This window comes from Nuphar pumila, chromosome 4 (assembly GCF_984573655.1).
Source record: "Nuphar pumila chromosome 4, dmNupPumi1.hap1.1, whole genome shotgun sequence".
Lineage (NCBI taxonomy): Eukaryota > Viridiplantae > Streptophyta > Magnoliopsida > Nymphaeales > Nymphaeaceae > Nuphar > Nuphar pumila.
This window is the reverse complement of record NC_143252.1, coordinates 36,721,603-36,737,959: the sequence shown is the minus strand read 5'-3', so window position 1 is coordinate 36,737,959 and position 16,357 is coordinate 36,721,603. Positions and strand designations below refer to the sequence as shown.

Genomic DNA, 16,357 nt, shown 5'->3' with positions numbered 1-16,357 from the left:
TCGGTATTAAAGTATACATATAATAACAATTCTTAAATAAATAAATAACTAATATTAATTTTAAAATAAAAAAAATTTCTGATATAAAGGGGTCAGATCCACAGTTGGACCACAAGGATCCAATTGAGGATCCACTATTCACGGGCGACCCAGATCCATTTTAATAATGGACCCAGCGTCACGGGTCGCGGGGCTCGGACCCGTGTGAGGTTTATAAAGTCCCGTAATTAAGAATCGTGCCTGGGGCACGATTCTTGCAAAAAATCAAGAAAGGGAAGGGGGAGGAGGTTACGGAAGTCGTAACCAACTCCCGATTTTCTCGGAAGAGGGGGCGGGAGGGGAGCTTTGGCTCGTTAAAGAAGAGATGGAGGGGGAGTCTCACTCTCTCACCTCTCATCTCTTCCTCCCACTCTCTCTCTCTCTCTCTGTCAGTGTGCGCACGTTAGAGAAAGAGAGCTCCATCACCGGCAAAGTTCCGACTATCGACTGCCATTGAAGGCCACAACGAGCACCCTTCTCCACGACAGTAGAGAGGAATGACACCAGCATACATCCTCCCGCCACGACAGCCTCTGATCGCCGAAAAATCATCGAAAAAGGTACGATGCTTCTATTGATTTTGGGCGAAGGATTGAAGATGGGTCTCGATCTCGTGTGATTCTTTGAGAGGAGGGGTTCATGGTGTCGGAAATCCCTAACCCTTAGTGTTTGGGGATTTCGGAACTCTGAAAGGAGGATATGGATGGGGTTTCCAGATTTTGGGTTAGTAATGGGGGGGGGGGGGGGGGGGCGACAGTCCCAACCGACCTAGTCGGCTGGGTGCTGTGCACCTTTTGAATCGGGCCATAGCAAACCCAGCCGACCCAGTCGGTTGGGAGTTGGCCTGTGACTCGATTGACTCAGAAGAAAAAAAAAACTTGAGGGCGAACCATGGATTGTTCCCCCATGGCCTGTTTTGTTCCTTTCTTGCTTGCTCGCCTAGTTTTCCTTTCTTTCGTTTAAAAAGAAAGTCTCTGTGTATGATAATAATTCTAAAAGAACGGACTTCATTTTGTTGAGATCTTAGTTTGTGTTTAGGCAATTTCATAGATTCAATTTGGGCATCGTGTCTGGGTCGGATTCACGTTCTTGGATTGGATACGTATTCTTGGAATTGTGCTCTTAGGTTTAGAATCGTGTTCTTGGATTAGATCCATGTTTCTTTACTGAAAGGGGATTCAAGTTGATTCTGGTTCCATCAATTGGTGGTTGAACGTGTACCTAAGTCATCCTACCATGTTCATAAAAGGATTGATTTACGCTTTCAGAAGCGACACTATGGTTGAGACTAATTCTGTGTAGCTGCTTCTCTTAACAAAAATGACTTTTCTATCCAGAACTAAGAAAAAGGGAAATCTGTATAGTGATTAACTGAAACTATGACTGGGAAAATACCGGTTAGGTACCCACCTTCCGTGGGCTATTCTAGTGCTGAACAAAAAATAAAACTCCTGTTATATAACTGTATGTGTGTGTGGGCTATTCTGGCACAGGATTTATGAACATAAACAACTTGAATGCGTGTTGGTACACAGGCATTAAGCTAAATATGGTGGTCATAGTTAGTGTTATCTATAATACTAAATCCATTCATGCGTAATAGCTAAAATTATTGTTTATGCTTGAGACATTTTTTTTTTTGTTTTGTTCCTTCACAGATTTATCAATTGAATTATGAGTGAGTCCCTATGAATGTACCTGTAATAATGGATTCTGAAAAAAAAAATCAAACTACTCATGTTAGTCGGTTCTTATGTGTTTCCCACGTGTTTTTCTTTTGGTATAGATCCTCAGCAGTATGCGAACAAAATTTTTATGAAAGCTTATGTAGTTTTAGCATAATCAATGGATTTGGCTAGACGACCCACTCCAGCTAATCCAGTCAACTGGGACGGTTGACAGGCTCAGTCGGCTGGACTGAATTGATTATTTAGTTAGGAGGATGGGGGTCCGGGATTGGTAAGCCCGACCATCTACCCTAACATATGCCAAAGCTTACACTTCTGCCTGGTAATTGGTAAATGTTATTTTTGCATTTCATGACACTGATTGTGTAATCATAAATGTGAGCATGATTCAGTTATTGATTTTCTTCTTGAGCATGTATGCTTGATGAATATGTGAAATTTTACATGTACACTCACACACTCAAAAGAAATATGCATTGGTTAATACACGTATATGATGTAGGTACCACACATAGTGAAAATGCATATGATTGAGAAATGACATGCATATTGTTGGGTTATGTTTGCATGAGTGCACGTGCTTTTGGCACTATTGGCCTAGTGTTATGAATAAACACTACTTGGTTTTATTATGTGATGCATCGATGGCCTAAATGGACATCAGCGGCCTGGAGAGTTGTGGGTTTGTTTTCCTTTCACATATATTTTTGATTGCATATCACTTAAACCACATAAGTTGGTATGGCACACTACTACACTGTTCTAGTTGTCCTCACGGACTGGAGTTCCGTAAGGGTCCCCGCAAGGAAAGATGCGAGTTTTCACTTTACTTTTGCATATGGTGTTGCAAACTTAAAAAATTGAGGTAAATTAAAAACATAATAAAGAACAGTGTAATATATGTTCTGGGATCTTCCATCTGGAGAATGAAGATCTTAGAGATACGGTCTTGAGGAGACTGTGAGGATACAAAAACTTTGTGTGCTGTAATTTTATCTCATGAACCTGGTATTGAGGTTACTTTTCTTGGCCACGGTTTTAGAGAGAGTCCGCCACTTTACCTGGGGCTGGTATGTATGACACAACTGTGATTGTTTTTTGTACCAAGGAAGTGGTACTTGTGGGCATGGGGTGTCCCTTGTGTCCCCGACATTAGATGTGGAGGTCTAATGTTTCGAAGGTGATTTGGTCGAGGGCTAAGTTGGAACCCAGTAATAAAATATAAATTATGTGATAAGCTATCCTGAGAACCTACTTAACCTCAGAGATTGTACTTGATTGATGTATCCAAGGACAACGATAATTAAAAAGAGAAACTTAAAGTTGCGTACATTTAATATGGCATTCATATGCGAAGGAAAAAAGAAACTTAAAGGTAAGATAATAAAATGACTCATACATTGAAAATAAGTCATGCATCTTCCTGTTATGCATGAGATCATGCATATTTGAATTGTTCTCTATATCATGACATGATATGATGGTGGTATGTAATTTACTTCCTGAAAGCATGCTGCAAGGTTTGGTTATTTAGTTCTTGATATATGGTAGTGCTTTACTATTCTCGACTGGTGAGTATATGCAATTTATCGCATGTATGCATTGTTAGACACTGCAAATTGTTATATTTACACTCACTCAAATTATTATACAAGATCTTATTCATGTTCTTTGTCTCACCTGGTTTCTTTAGAAGTAGATGTGCGCAGAATTTCGGTTCTGACACCCTACTTTATTGACTTTTCACAGAAAAGGGTGAACAGTGAGGTTAGACTGACTACTGAGAATGGATGAGAGTCATACTTGGGCTTGACAGCTTGAGCAAGGGACATAGTGACTCTTTCTTTTACTTCAATCCTTCTTGCTTTTTCAGTTGTTGCTTTATTTTAGTCGAATAAAACATTGTCTCTGAAATTCACTCTTATTTATAAATAAAGAAAATTGTTTTGATTCTTATGGATGATGGTTGTAAGTTCGTTTGTGGTGTTTGGCTATCCAGTTGGAAGTGGAACTGTGAGGACCTTGGGTCTCTGAGAAGTTTTCTGCACTGTTATATATATATTCCGCATTTTCAAAGGGTGTGAGTTGAGGTCGTTACATCTATAGTTTTCAAAGTTACTTTGGTTATCTAGATTTAGTTTTAGTTTCAAAATGCATAGTTACCAAGACCTTGTACCTTATCTTCATACCTCTCAATGGTATTTCATTGACGCAAGTAGCATTGATCAAATCAGACTCCATAGATGTGTTCTACGTCATTCTCAATTTAGTTCCACTCATCCCCTATCGTCAATCCTCCCTCTTCAGATCTTATCAATGCAAGTTTTTAATCAAATCTGACCTCATATGTGTGATTTACATGATCCAATCACCAGGATCTTCTTGTAATTAAAAAATCAATAGCTACAAAAATGCCAAACTTTGTTGAATTAAAAAAATCATTTTTCTGTTAAGAAAACTCAATCAAAGGTTGATTCTTACCAAATTGATCATGTTGGATCCATCTGTGAGGTCAGATTTGATCAAAACAACTTCCATCAATGAGATGCCAGATGGGGATGGATAGAACTGAGTTGTCCTGAGCCTGACCCTGAATCCAATTTGAAACCCGATATCATTAGTTCCAATCAGGTCGTTTTCCCTGCCATACCATACCAAGATCAGAACCAAACTTGATCCGACCCGTCACCTTGCTGCTATGAGCACCGCAAGACTCTAGGAACTAGTTCATGGATTTGGTTACATTTCATATAACCCCCAAACAAACACCAAATAGGTCTCTCTTTCTCTCTCTCCACCGAAAATGGCCGACCCAAATGGGCGAAACCACAAAATCGAGGGACCCAAAACGATCAAGCTCAACGTGGGCGGTCGATTCTTCGAGACCTCCCTCCCCACCATAGAATCCGGCGGCCCCGATTCCCTTCTCTCCGCCCTCTCGTTGGCCGCCGGCCGTCCGATCTTCGTTGACCGCGACCCGGAGATCTTCTCGGTCATCCTCTCTCTCCTCCGCTCCCGCCGCCTCCCCGCCTCCTGTTCCCGCCGGTTCACCACCCGCGAGCTCGCCGACGAGGCCTCCTTCTACGGCATAGACGCCCTCCTCCGCTCCGCCCTCTCCCCGCCGCCCCTCAACGCCATCGACGCCACCGTCGCCGCCGTCGTCGCCCCCAAATCCCGATCCCCACCCACCACCATCGCTGCCGGCGGCGGAGACGACGGTTCCCTCCTCATCGCCCACGCTGGCCAGATCTCCGCCTTCGATTGGTCGCTCTCCCCCGCCGGAACCTTCCGGACCCACCTCGACCGGGTCACCGCCCTCCGCTGGGTCCGTCCAGAAACCGCGATGCTCGGGTCCACGGACGACCCGGGGCTCCACTTCTACAACCTTGCTGGCGGGCGCCATGTGGGTTCGGTCCTCTGGACTGACCCGTCGGATCTCCGGGTTCAGAAGGCGTGGATCACGGCTGTGGCATCGTCGCCGACGAGTGCCGTCTTCGCCGGGTTCGAGTCGCCCCACAAGGAAAGTTGTGTCCTTGTGGTTGATCCGGCTACGCTCCAGCCCCTCGCTGATTTGGGGAGGCAGCCCGGGAGCTCGGCCAGGACCATGGCCCCCAGAAAATTGAGGTTCTTGCCGGGAACCGGTTTGTTGGTGGGCAGCGCCACGAGCTCCGGCGCTTTCGGTTATTGCGGGTACGTTCGGATCTGGGACCCTCGGGTCAGATCCATCGTCTGGGAGACTACTGAGCCTGGGACGGGTCGGAGCAGTCGGTATGGTGACCCGCTTGCTAATGCTGATGCGGAAGATGAGGTGTCAGCTATCTATAAGGTATGTTCCAAGTCAGGTGACGTGGCATTTGCTGATTTGAGGAAGTTGGGCGAGAGGGACCCGTGGGTCTACTTGGAAGAGAAGAACCCCAGCTTGAGGAATTGCGGGTCGGGTGAGAATAGCTCCATTTTCTGTTACAAGAAGCAGGTCTTTGTGGGTAGGTTTGGTGGTGGGTTGGAGGTGTGGTCCAGCCCGAGCGAATGGATCGGGTCGTTCAGAAGGAACTTCGTTGATAAAGTGTTGCCGGCAAAGGGCACGATCAAGAAAATGGAAGGCAGCGGCAACCGGCTTTTTGTGAGCCGAGAAGGCCTCGATGGTATAGAAGTATGGGAGACTGCAAATGGATACGGTTGCATTAGGTGTTCATCTGGGATGGCAATGGGTTCAGATCGATCCGAACCCGTTTGGATTGGATAGAGAGTCTTGATCTTGGAAATGGGTCCAATTGTATTTGAACTAGATCCAGTATGCTATACTGTGATTTGGGTCCGACAGTTTCTGGAATTGATTATATGGACCTCTTTTCTGGTTTGGAATGTTGAAACTGGGTCCACTAGGGCGGACCAGATTGTGTTGCTAGTTTTGGTGAGGGACTTCCTTTGTAGTTTCCCTGTTTGTTAAAAAATAAGATGTTTCGTGAAAACATTGAGTGTATAATGAATTTTCAGATCATCCAAAATATTTAGAATTTATAAATATCATCTTAAGAAAGTTATTTTTTTTTTTTGGGAGGGGGTGTAGCGGGTGTGTGTGATAATACACTGGTAAAACCATTGAGGTCAATTGACGGGTTCGGTCCATTAGTGGGCCGGGATGTTGCCCACCACTATTCCCAGGTAGGGGTGTCAACGGGTCAGGTTTGGTTCAGACTCAGGTGAAACCAGGCTTGGACCAGATTTTTGGGTATGGTATCGGGTCCAGGCCCAGGTCTAATCGGGTCTATTATAAAATAAACTATACCCAGACCCAATAAGAACTACATGAACCAGATCTGGACGATACTATGTAAAATAATATTTTTTATCATTTTTACATTGAAATTTTGTGGGTAGGTCCGGCCCAGATCTTGTATAAAATTTCATAAACTATACCTGGGCCCATGTATTAATCAGACCTCTGGGTCTGGATCCGGGTCTTAATCGGGTCTTCTTATTTGTCAACATACCTGGATCCTATAGTGTTTGGTCCAGGTCAGGTCCAAGTAAACCCGACCCGTTGACACCCTCTACTCTCAGGTAAGCAGGAGGGATCTCAAGGGTTTTACCAACCGGAGGCTAGCCAATGTGCAGTAGATGATTAGGCGAAAGGTGTGTTATGACTTGGATTATCCAAAAAAAAGCTACAAATAAATTTGGACCCTAACTAGTACAGGAGGTCAATGAGAGCCTGACCCCAAAAAAACCTGGCCCTGTCACACATGATCAAGTTTGGCCGGATTTGGGCACACCTAGATCCAAACTAACCTATTAATTAATTTGCACGCCAGACTCGGCCAAGTACCAAGACTTGGCCGAGTTTTTCATAACATTAATTCAGCCAAGCCCATTTAGCCAGACCAAGTCAATCTTCTTAACTGGGTTTGATCAGATTCAATTTCATCAAATCTATACGAGCCCAACATGATGAAAGCCTCTCTTAAGGATGTGAAACTCAAAAATAATATAAAGACTGATTCCTTTACCAAGACAAATACTATAGTTGGCTTGGGTGATGTTAGATGAAAACTTTTGCTAGATTATTCATTTATGTGGAGCAGGCTTTCTATGTTAAAAATAGCAGAAGAAAGTATGATGAAGCTTTTGGGCAAAGAGTAGAAACTATAGAGTGAACAATAGCTAGATGCCTCTATATCTTCCAAACTCCAATCTGTTTGTGTTGTTCATGAGTTTGATATGTTCTTAAGTGTTTGCAGATCTGTCCTGTTAACAGTTTATTTTGACATCTCATGATCTTTCAAATTAATTGTGCTGTACATAGACTTGGTGTATTAACTACAAGCATGTGCTTCTGTTGAAATTTCATAGTGAGAGTCCTTGAGAGATGTCAAAACTAAAGACTTTTGGGTTTTCTTGGACTGTTAGGAAATGCCATGCCTGAAGGTGAGGTTGTGCTTAATGGCTGAGATTTAAAGCTCATTGCCACTAAATCAATGGATTTTAATCACTCTTTTTGCAACATAAGATGTAGAATCCATGCTGTAGTAGTTGAGGTGTAGAGAGCTCGACCAATAGTTGATTCCAATCACAATTTTCTTGCCATGAATTAACGAAATAGTTATTGGTGTAAATCTGTGCTTTGCATGCATGCTTAATTGATTATGGCTGTTTTGTTTTTCAGTTTTAAAGTAAAAAAGAATCAGTGACCAAAGGTTGTCTATAGAAGTAGAATCATTATGGGTTTAAGGTGACGCTATCCAACTTATGTAATAAAATTACTTCGAGTCCTCGTATTTCTTACACGATTTAGGAGAAAAGGCGGAAAATAAATTCCCCTGTGAAGTACAAGGCCTTAACCATCTGGTCATAACTCATAATATTGCTTGTTACTGTAACTTACTGCCTAAAGTCAGGTAGTAAGCAAAGTAGCAGACCACTACTGTATGAATGCCATTATAAGTAATTTCTGACCCCACACACCCTACCACACTTTTTTTTTCCAGAGTCAAGACAGGGGTTCCCCCCAATGGGTTTTGAAGTTGAGATCCTCTGTTATGGTAGTGTAACTCTTGCCATCCATCCATCTTACTCAATCCCATCCATAATTTCCCCCATTGAAGGCTTGGAGGCCACCAAAATTCTTCTTGCATATAGTTCTGTTGTTTAGTCAGTGCTGGAGATGAATTTTTGGATATTGAAAAAGTAAATGATGCTATTTCATACAAAGACTATACCTTTGTGTAATTATAAACAAGTGTGACGAATGAAGGTCAGGGTTCTTGATCCCACTCATTTTATTTGGTTTATAACTCGTTTAAGCCTGCTTCAATTTTATCCCAAATCCCCATTAAGTTGGTTATATCTCTGAGTAGATAGATGAAGTGAAAATGTCGTTAATAAAAATCTTTTGTTGCTCATGTGAAAGAGTGACCTACATGTGAACCTGGAAACTATTTTCAAAGTCTCCAAGACACATATGTGTGCATGCCTTCAAGTAGCTATTATCAACCACTATCATGACTTCCTAGTGGTTTCTTGTAGAAACCAACAATGAGGGAGAATCAGGGATTTTGTGTCCTATATTGTTGACTGTGCTATAAACATTTTTCTTTCATTCATTTTCCAACCTTTCCAAGCATTCTTATGGTCAGTCCCGTTGTTATATTCAATTCCTTGTGAGTTCATTTTGCAACTTAGCGTTCCTTAAAAAACTTTGGCACAATTTTCTCTATGTTACAAATGGTATGCCTTGTTACTCTTAGTTAATTGTATTCTTTTGTGCTGATTCTCCTTTCCACAATCTGGAAACATCTATGCATGTGTGTGAGGCATTAAATATTTTTCCTTCTTGTAACACAGGTACTCAACAGGGTTTGGAGTCTCTGGGGGAAGTGCTCTAATTCATGAATTTTATTCAAGAGAAGTGGCAACTCCTGTTCATTTGACTGTTGACACACGATTTAAGAATGGCAAGGCTTCCCTCAAAGCTTATGTATCAACTAATCTTTCTCTTGGAGATCGACAACTTGCAGCACAATTTCATGAAATTCCTTTGGATTTGCGGATGGTTGAAGCAGAACGAGTGGGATGTATGTATTTTCTATTGTGTGATCACGAGTTTGATATCTCCTTTCATTGAATTGGATATTCTCTTATTGACCATTTCTGCATTTTACACTGGATTAGGGATGAAGTTGGCAACCCCAACACCCCATTTCTACACCATTTTAAACAAGAGTTTTTTGGCAACTCCATCCCCATTACCACAGTTTGTCAACATCACATTTTGGTAACAGCACATTTTGGCAAAACCATATTTTGGCTATATGTAAAACAGGTTTTCCATCCCAATGCAATGCTCCCAAACGGAGTCTTAGTTCAATTTGTGCAACTAATTTTCATTGTTCATACATATTGTTCCAGACTGCCATGTTTTCACTTTTTTGTTTTTTATGCATATACCTCTTTGTAACTTTTCATTATTGGCCTTTTGTCATAAGAATCCTGTGTATCAGGCCCCTTTCCTCCCCCTCTTTATGTACTCTACTTTTAAGCCCGTGACACATATACCATAAATAGTCTTTACTTCCCCTTTGTTGTCCTGAATGATTTGGTTGCCGTCGTTTGTCTCTATGTGATACTTTGAAGCACATTTAGCCGTCCTTTCTCGTATAGCACTGAAAAACACTTGGATTCTAAACCAGTTGCAAAAGATGGGCATTAATGGAAGGTACTGTTAGGCCGCAAGTTTAATTGGACTAAAAAAAGAAAATCTATGAGGCTATGATTGTATCATCTGATTGGTTTAGATTGAGGCCACTGTGTACTTTCCTCTTTAGATTTGTCAGTTCATCCATTGGAACTGCTTTGGACGTTTCCTGGAGCTATTAATGCGAAGCATGTTATAATTCTTTTTTAGCGACAAGATAAGGGCCGCACCTCTGATCTGAAGAGCAAATATTTTTTTGTGGGATTTGGAAGTTCAAAACCAGAAACCTAGCGCATGTTCAATTCTATCAAAGGCGTTATCTAAGTACTGAATGTGCATGTACGTATAACTTCAACTTCTAAGCCCTTCTGTTGTAGTCATAAAGCAGATTTGTTGCAGGTGCTTATCTCATTCATGGTTACGGTCCAATGCATTAATCGCTGACAAGGTCTTAGAACCACTTGCATTGATTCATGTTGGAGATAAAATTAGATTGCAAATCTTAGTCCATTAGCCACGTCAAAGTGCAACTTTTTGCCATGTTACTCTCTTATTATTCATGTGCAACTTAATGCAGTAACTTCTGTATTTCTGTAAACCTTCTTTGTGTGAGGTAGTGGCTTATACGAGTTACTGTGGTTCCACAAGCGTTTTTGTGGTCATCTCCATCTTCATTCTGAGGTCATTTCTATCTTCATTCTGAGGTCAACTCTATCTTAATGCCCCCAAATTATCATCCCAACTGATTAGCATGATCCGGATGTTGGGATAAACCACCACGTTGGTGGTAGTTACCCACGATGTGGGTAACGCTCCCCCATGAATGTGCTCCTTCCGTTAAACCTGCACAAAATCAGGGGGAAAGGTTACACAACCGTTCCCATTTTGTGCCTATAAAAGGGTATCCATGAGCTACCCTTTGTGTGTGCAAAAATACAGTGAAAAAAAACATAGAAAAGGGTTAAGGCATAAATTACCTTTTCTGATGGGTTTTTCATAAAGGAAGGGAAGATGGATCCTGCTCAACGATTGTTGAAGGAACCTGCGCTCATTGGAGGGCTGCAATCCGGCTGAGGGGCGAAGCTTTATCCTACTCCAGCCACCACTTGCTCCTTTCCTCTGCTCCAGGCGACCTCCATTTTCCGGCAAGCGCAACAGCCTATCAATGGCTGCCTCAAGTACGCAACCCTCCCCTGTATTTTATTCTGTTTAACAGAGTGGTGCTCGGTGTTTTCTGTCTTTACGCAGGGCCACCGCCTTTCAGGGGAGGAGATGCGTTTGCCGGACCAGCGACCCAACATTGGGTTATGGGCCCACCACGCTTCCGCTGCGAGGGTTTTTCGATGGTGTATTTTGTTTTTTCGGCAACTGTCGCCATTGGGCGACAATGTTTTTCTAGCATAGCAGAGTCGCCATGGGGCGACGTCGTAGGCTGACGACAGTAGGTCGCTGTGGGGCGACATAGTGTCGCCGACAGCCGGCGATTGTCGCCGTAGGGCGAAAAAGTAAAAAAAAAAAAGTTTTTTTACCGACTTACCTCCAGATTTTTTGGGGGTTTCAGTCGGGAAGCACGTCGTCAGTTGTTTCCCTTCTTCCTTCATCTCCGTCAGGGTGCTGCAGAGCCGTCGGAGCCGTCGCCAACGACTGTCGAGTCGTCGGACCTCTGCATTTTCTGTTGCATTTGTTGTCGCCCCACCGTCGAATGCCAGTGACCATTGGGCCACTGACGGTGGTGGTTGCCGCCTCCTTGCCGTCGGGGTCGCCGGCCACCGTCCAATTGCCGAACCATCGAAGCCGACGACAACGATCTGCATCAGGTGAGAGAGAAGGAAAGAAGCGAAATAGGCTTTCATAAACCCTATTTCGCATTTTAAGTTTTCGTTTTAATTGTCTTTGGGTCAGGTCCATTTTTGGATCCGGACCCGCCCCACCCGAACCGATCCATAAGGCTCCTCTGGATCGGATCCGGGATTCGAGTGGGGGACCCATTCTGTTTCGACCCATGATCCATAGACTTTTGGATCTGGATCGGGTTAATGTTATGATATGATCCATATTACTCGATCTGATCCATAAAAGTTTCTTTGGATCGGATCCGGTTCTCGAGTAATGGATCCGAAGCTCATTTGACCCTGACCCAATATGATGATTAGATTCGGGTCGGATCAAAGAGATCCATTTTGGATCTCTCTGGAACCGTAACCGATCTGTTAAGAACTTTTGGATCGGATTACGGTTCAGACCTGGATCTGATGACCCGTACCGACCCATGAAGATAAATCAGGTCGGATCCGGATTCAGATCTTCGGGTCTTAGATCCTGAATCCGAAAACATCCTCTGGATCAGATCCTGGTAAGCCGGACCCAGTTCTTTCAGTGACTGATCCAAAATCCGATTAAAACCGGATTATATGGTTCTGGATCCGTCAGTCTGACAGAACCAGATTCGGATAAACTGTAACTAGGTAAGAACCGGTTCAGCCGGTTTGACCTGTTTCTGAATAGATCTGAATCTCTCTAGAACCGGTTCTCAGACAACTGAGACTGATTCACTCCTGCAGAGACCGATTCAGAGTATTACAGACCCAATTCGGTATATTCTAAACCGATTCAGAGCTTGATTCAACCGGTTCATACAGTTTTAGGATCGGTTCGTGGGTCATTTAATCGGTTCATGCAGTTTTATGATCGGTTTTGTGGATCATTTGATCGGTTCATCCAGTTTTCAGAACGGTTCATGGGTCATTTGATCGGATCATTCAATTTTTGAACCATTTCGAGGGTCATATGACCGGTCCATTCAGTTTTCGGACCATTTCAAGGTGTTATTGACATTAAAGATAATTAGATGACTTAGTGCATTCACGTCACCAAAGTAACTGCATACACGTATAGCATTAAAGAATTTTTATGCTATCATACAGTTTAAGCCGATATCTACATTGTACTTAGATTCATGAAACGATAAATGACCCAAAGGTAGTTTTATCGTGTTTAAAATTTAAGTAAGGTAGAATAAGGTAAATGTGTCGAGATACATCACATATGGGTATCCAAAGGTACCTTGTTTTGATGGTCTAACTTCACAAGAACCTTAGTTTTATCGAATATGATCGGTAGGCGAAGTGGTTTCGCGTGTCAGAGTTCTTACCAAAGTAGGATTCTGATGAACCCCTTTCACTCACCTAGAAATAAGCATATTAAGGGTCTTTATTCTTTTGCTTTTTTTCACTAAAGTTTTAGTCTTGTACGAATGTTTCTTGATGCGTATCTTTTGTCGTGCAGTTTCTAGTTCTGTGATTTTAGATGACTCAAGCTCTATACCTTTTCTTGATGGATCTAACTTTAGTGATTGGAAAGAAACTGTTCTTTTTACATTAGGGTATATGGACTTAGATCTAGCCCTAAGGATAGATGAACCCGCTGCCCTCACTGATCAAAGCACTGTTGATCAAATGATTGCTTTTGAGAAGTGGGAGCACTTGAATAGGCTTAGCTTGTTGCTTTTACAATCTAATATAGCTATGAATATTCGCAGTGCTATCCCACAATGCAGAACAATGAGAGAATTCCTAAATGCCATTGAGGCACAGTTTGTGAGTTCAAACAAGGCCAAAGCTAGTACCTTAATGTCAAGGCTTATAACTATGAAATATTTTGGAGGGAGAAATATTCGCTAGCACATTTTGGAAATGAGGAACATAGCGTCTCAGATGAATGACATGAAGCTCACCATCTCTGATTCTTTCCTAGTGCATTTAGTTTTAACGTCCTTACCCTTGGAATACGGACCTTTCAAAATCTCTTACAACACACATAATGATGAATGAATATTTAATGATCTCATGTCCAAGTGTGTTGAAGAAGAAGAGAGGTTGAAAGGGGAGAAGGTGCAGAGTGCATATATGGCTTCTCATGCATCCAAGGTAGGACAAAAAAAGAATGCATTTAAGAGAAATGTTAGGAAAAAGCCAACTGGAGATAAGTCATCCCAAAGCAAGCAATCCGACTCTGCTCCCATAAAGTGCTTCTTTTGTAAGAAGAAGGGACACGGGATACTTCGCAGGCTATATGGTTAAAGAACTTCATATCACAGTTAAAGGTGGTCGATTCCATTGGGAAGCCACTAAAAGTCTATTGTGATAATGAAGTTGCGGTGTCCTTTTCGAACAACAACAAAAGTACTACGTGGTGCAAGCATATGAAATTAAAGTATTTTATTGTTAAAGAAAGGACAGAGAATTATCTAGTGCATATTGTTAATATTGGTACCAAAGAGATGATCGCTGATCCTCTTACTAAAGGGCTAGCACTGGGATTATATTCTGAACATGTAATGAGGATGAGCTTCTTAAACTTTTTTTGACATATGCACATAAATAAAGTGATCACTTTCAGTTTTTTTATTCTGGTTGTTGTTAATCTCATAAGGATTAAAGATTCAACTAAGGACATATAGAATATAATAAAAGGCCATTCTATTCATCAAGTTATTCCCATAAGGTTTTCTGGTTAAAGGGTTTATCGTCGAAACAAGTGAAAGAATGTTGGGATAAACCACTACGTTGGTGGTGGTTACCCATGATGTGGGCAACGCTTCCCCATGAATGTGCTCCTTTCGTTAAACCTGCACAAAATCAAGGGGAACGGTTAAACAACCGTTCCCATTTTGTGCCTATAAAAGGGTATCCATGAGCGACCCTTTGTGTGTGCAAAAATACAAAGAAAAACACAGAAAAGGGTTAAGGCATAAATTACCTTTTCTGGTGGGTTTTTCATAAAGGAAGGGAAGAGGGATCCTGCTCACCGATTGTTGAAGGAGCCTGCACTCATTGGAGGGCTGCAATCTGGCTGAGGAGCGAAGCTTTCCCCTACTCCAACCACCACCTGCTCCTTTCCTATGCTCCAGCCAACCTCCATTTTTCGACAAGTACAACAGCCTATCAATGGCTGCCTCGGGTACGTATCCCTCCCCTGTATTTTATTCTATTTAACAGAGTGGTGCTCTGTGTTTTCTGTCTTTACGCAGGGCCGCCGCCTTTCAGAGGAGGAGATGTGTTTGTCGGACCAGCGACCCAACAATGGATTCTTCCAGGGAATTGTTGCTGCATAATTTGAACAAATACCATTTGTCCTTTTTGAATATGGTGTCGATATCCACAATGGATATATTAACAAATGGGGTAACAAAGCTTTCCCCAGTTTCAATCTGTAAACACAAAAAAATGATGACAATAGAAAAATGTAAGAGGAATGTGTTTCTTTTATGTGGGTTTTCATTGTAAATCATACTAGTGACTGTATATTTTAAAATTTGTGGAACCCAACCATGAAATATGCAACTTTTTGTTGGGTTTCTTAACAGTTAAAAAGGTTTATATGTGGCAGTTGACATACTGAAGAAGAGCATCGTGGACAAGCTTCCCACTGATTTAGAAGGAATGGAGGCCTCAGTGGAACGACTCCTTGCTCTGATTGAGGACATCTATAAATATGTTGATGATGTTGTGGTACGACTAGCTCTTTTATTTTCCCTACCAAGGGGTAATTAAGGTTGGGGCTTGAGCCTCAACTCTTTGGTAAATGATTTTGGATCAAAGTTCAACTTTAACCAGTTCTTGGGTTATGCTCTTTGCATCTCTTGCTTGAGCCAAAAGGTACTCCACGTGAGTCTTGTTTAGCCCAAAATTTGTCCTTGCCCATATATGGGTAATATATTGCGCATCTTTTGAGCCTTCAATATTTGTTCATGTTCTTTTTGCCTCTTTTGAAAGGAAGGGTGAATAGCACCTGACAACAACAATGGGAGATAAGTTGCTGACTCAATAGTGTTGGGATAAACCACCACGTTGGTAGTGGTTACCCACTATGTGGATAACGCTCTCCCACAAAAGATGTTCCTTTCGTTAAACTCGTACAGAATCAGAGGGGAACAGTTGCACAAACCGTTCTCATTCTGTGCCTATAAAGGGGTATCATGAGCGACCCTCTGATCATCGACAAATACAAAGTAAATACGAGAGAGGGTTTAGAGCCTTACCTCTCCATTCAGAGTATTTTCATCCAGTCGCGGGAATCGGTCTTGCTCACTGACTGCATCCGGTAGTCTGTGCTTGTGGAGGGCCGCAGTCCGACTGAGAAGAAACCACTCCTTGCTTCGATCAACCTCTGCTCTAGCCGACCTCCACCACCAGTAGAAGTACTCTTATGGCTGCCTCAGGTACGCAGTCCTCTCCTGTCGATTTGCTATTTTAATATAGTGTTTGCTTTGCTATGTTTTCTCTGTCTCAGCGTAGGGCCACCGCCATTAAGAGGAGGTGATCCCGACTGACCCTACAATGGGTTATGGTCCCACACCCTGCATCTGTTGCACAAGGCGTGTTTCTAGTCGTCTGGCTGTGTAGGTCACCGTAGGGCGATATTGCAGCTAGTCATCAGC

General features: G+C 42.4%; 2 protein-coding genes across 2 annotated transcripts; one reads left to right on the top strand and one right to left on the bottom strand.

The window, feature by feature from the left end:
* The first annotated feature begins 4,520 nt into the window (after positions 1-4,520).
* On the top strand, positions 4,521-6,232 carry LOC149840006 (protein ENDOPLASMIC RETICULUM-ARRESTED PEN3-like). The gene has a single exon (XM_090004314.1). The coding sequence runs from the start codon at positions 4,531-4,533 to the stop codon at positions 5,968-5,970; it is 1,440 nt and encodes a 479-aa protein (XP_089860440.1). The 5' UTR covers positions 4,521-4,530; the 3' UTR covers positions 5,971-6,232.
* A 4,378-nt stretch (positions 6,233-10,610) lies between these two features.
* On the bottom strand, positions 10,611-11,602 carry LOC149840005 (uncharacterized). The gene is made up of 3 exons (XM_090004313.1): positions 11,456-11,602; positions 10,896-11,111; positions 10,611-10,761 (listed from the first exon to the last, which is right to left on the bottom strand). Exons 1-3 carry the CDS (start codon positions 11,517-11,519, stop codon positions 10,652-10,654), a joined length of 390 nt encoding a protein of 129 aa, XP_089860439.1. The 5' UTR covers positions 11,520-11,602; the 3' UTR covers positions 10,611-10,651.
* Between the last annotated feature and the right edge of the window lie 4,755 nt (positions 11,603-16,357).

Excerpts from the sequence above, each read along its gene's own strand:
- LOC149840006 (XM_090004314.1), top strand. The coding sequence starts at position 4,531 with ATGGCCGACCCAAATGGGCGAAACCACAAAATCGAGGGACCCAAAACG.
- LOC149840005 (XM_090004313.1), bottom strand. The coding sequence starts at position 11,519 with ATGAAGGAAGAAGGGAAACAACTGACGACGTGCTTCCCGACTGAAACC. Across the intron at positions 11,112-11,455 it reads AACCCCCAAAAAATCTGGAG|GGGAGGGTTGCGTACTTGAG; the intron begins GTAAGTCGGTAA and ends AATAAAATACAG. Across the intron at positions 10,762-10,895 it reads TGAAAAACCCATCAGAAAAG|GTTTAACGGAAGGAGCACAT; the intron begins GTAATTTATGCC and ends GATTTTGTGCAG.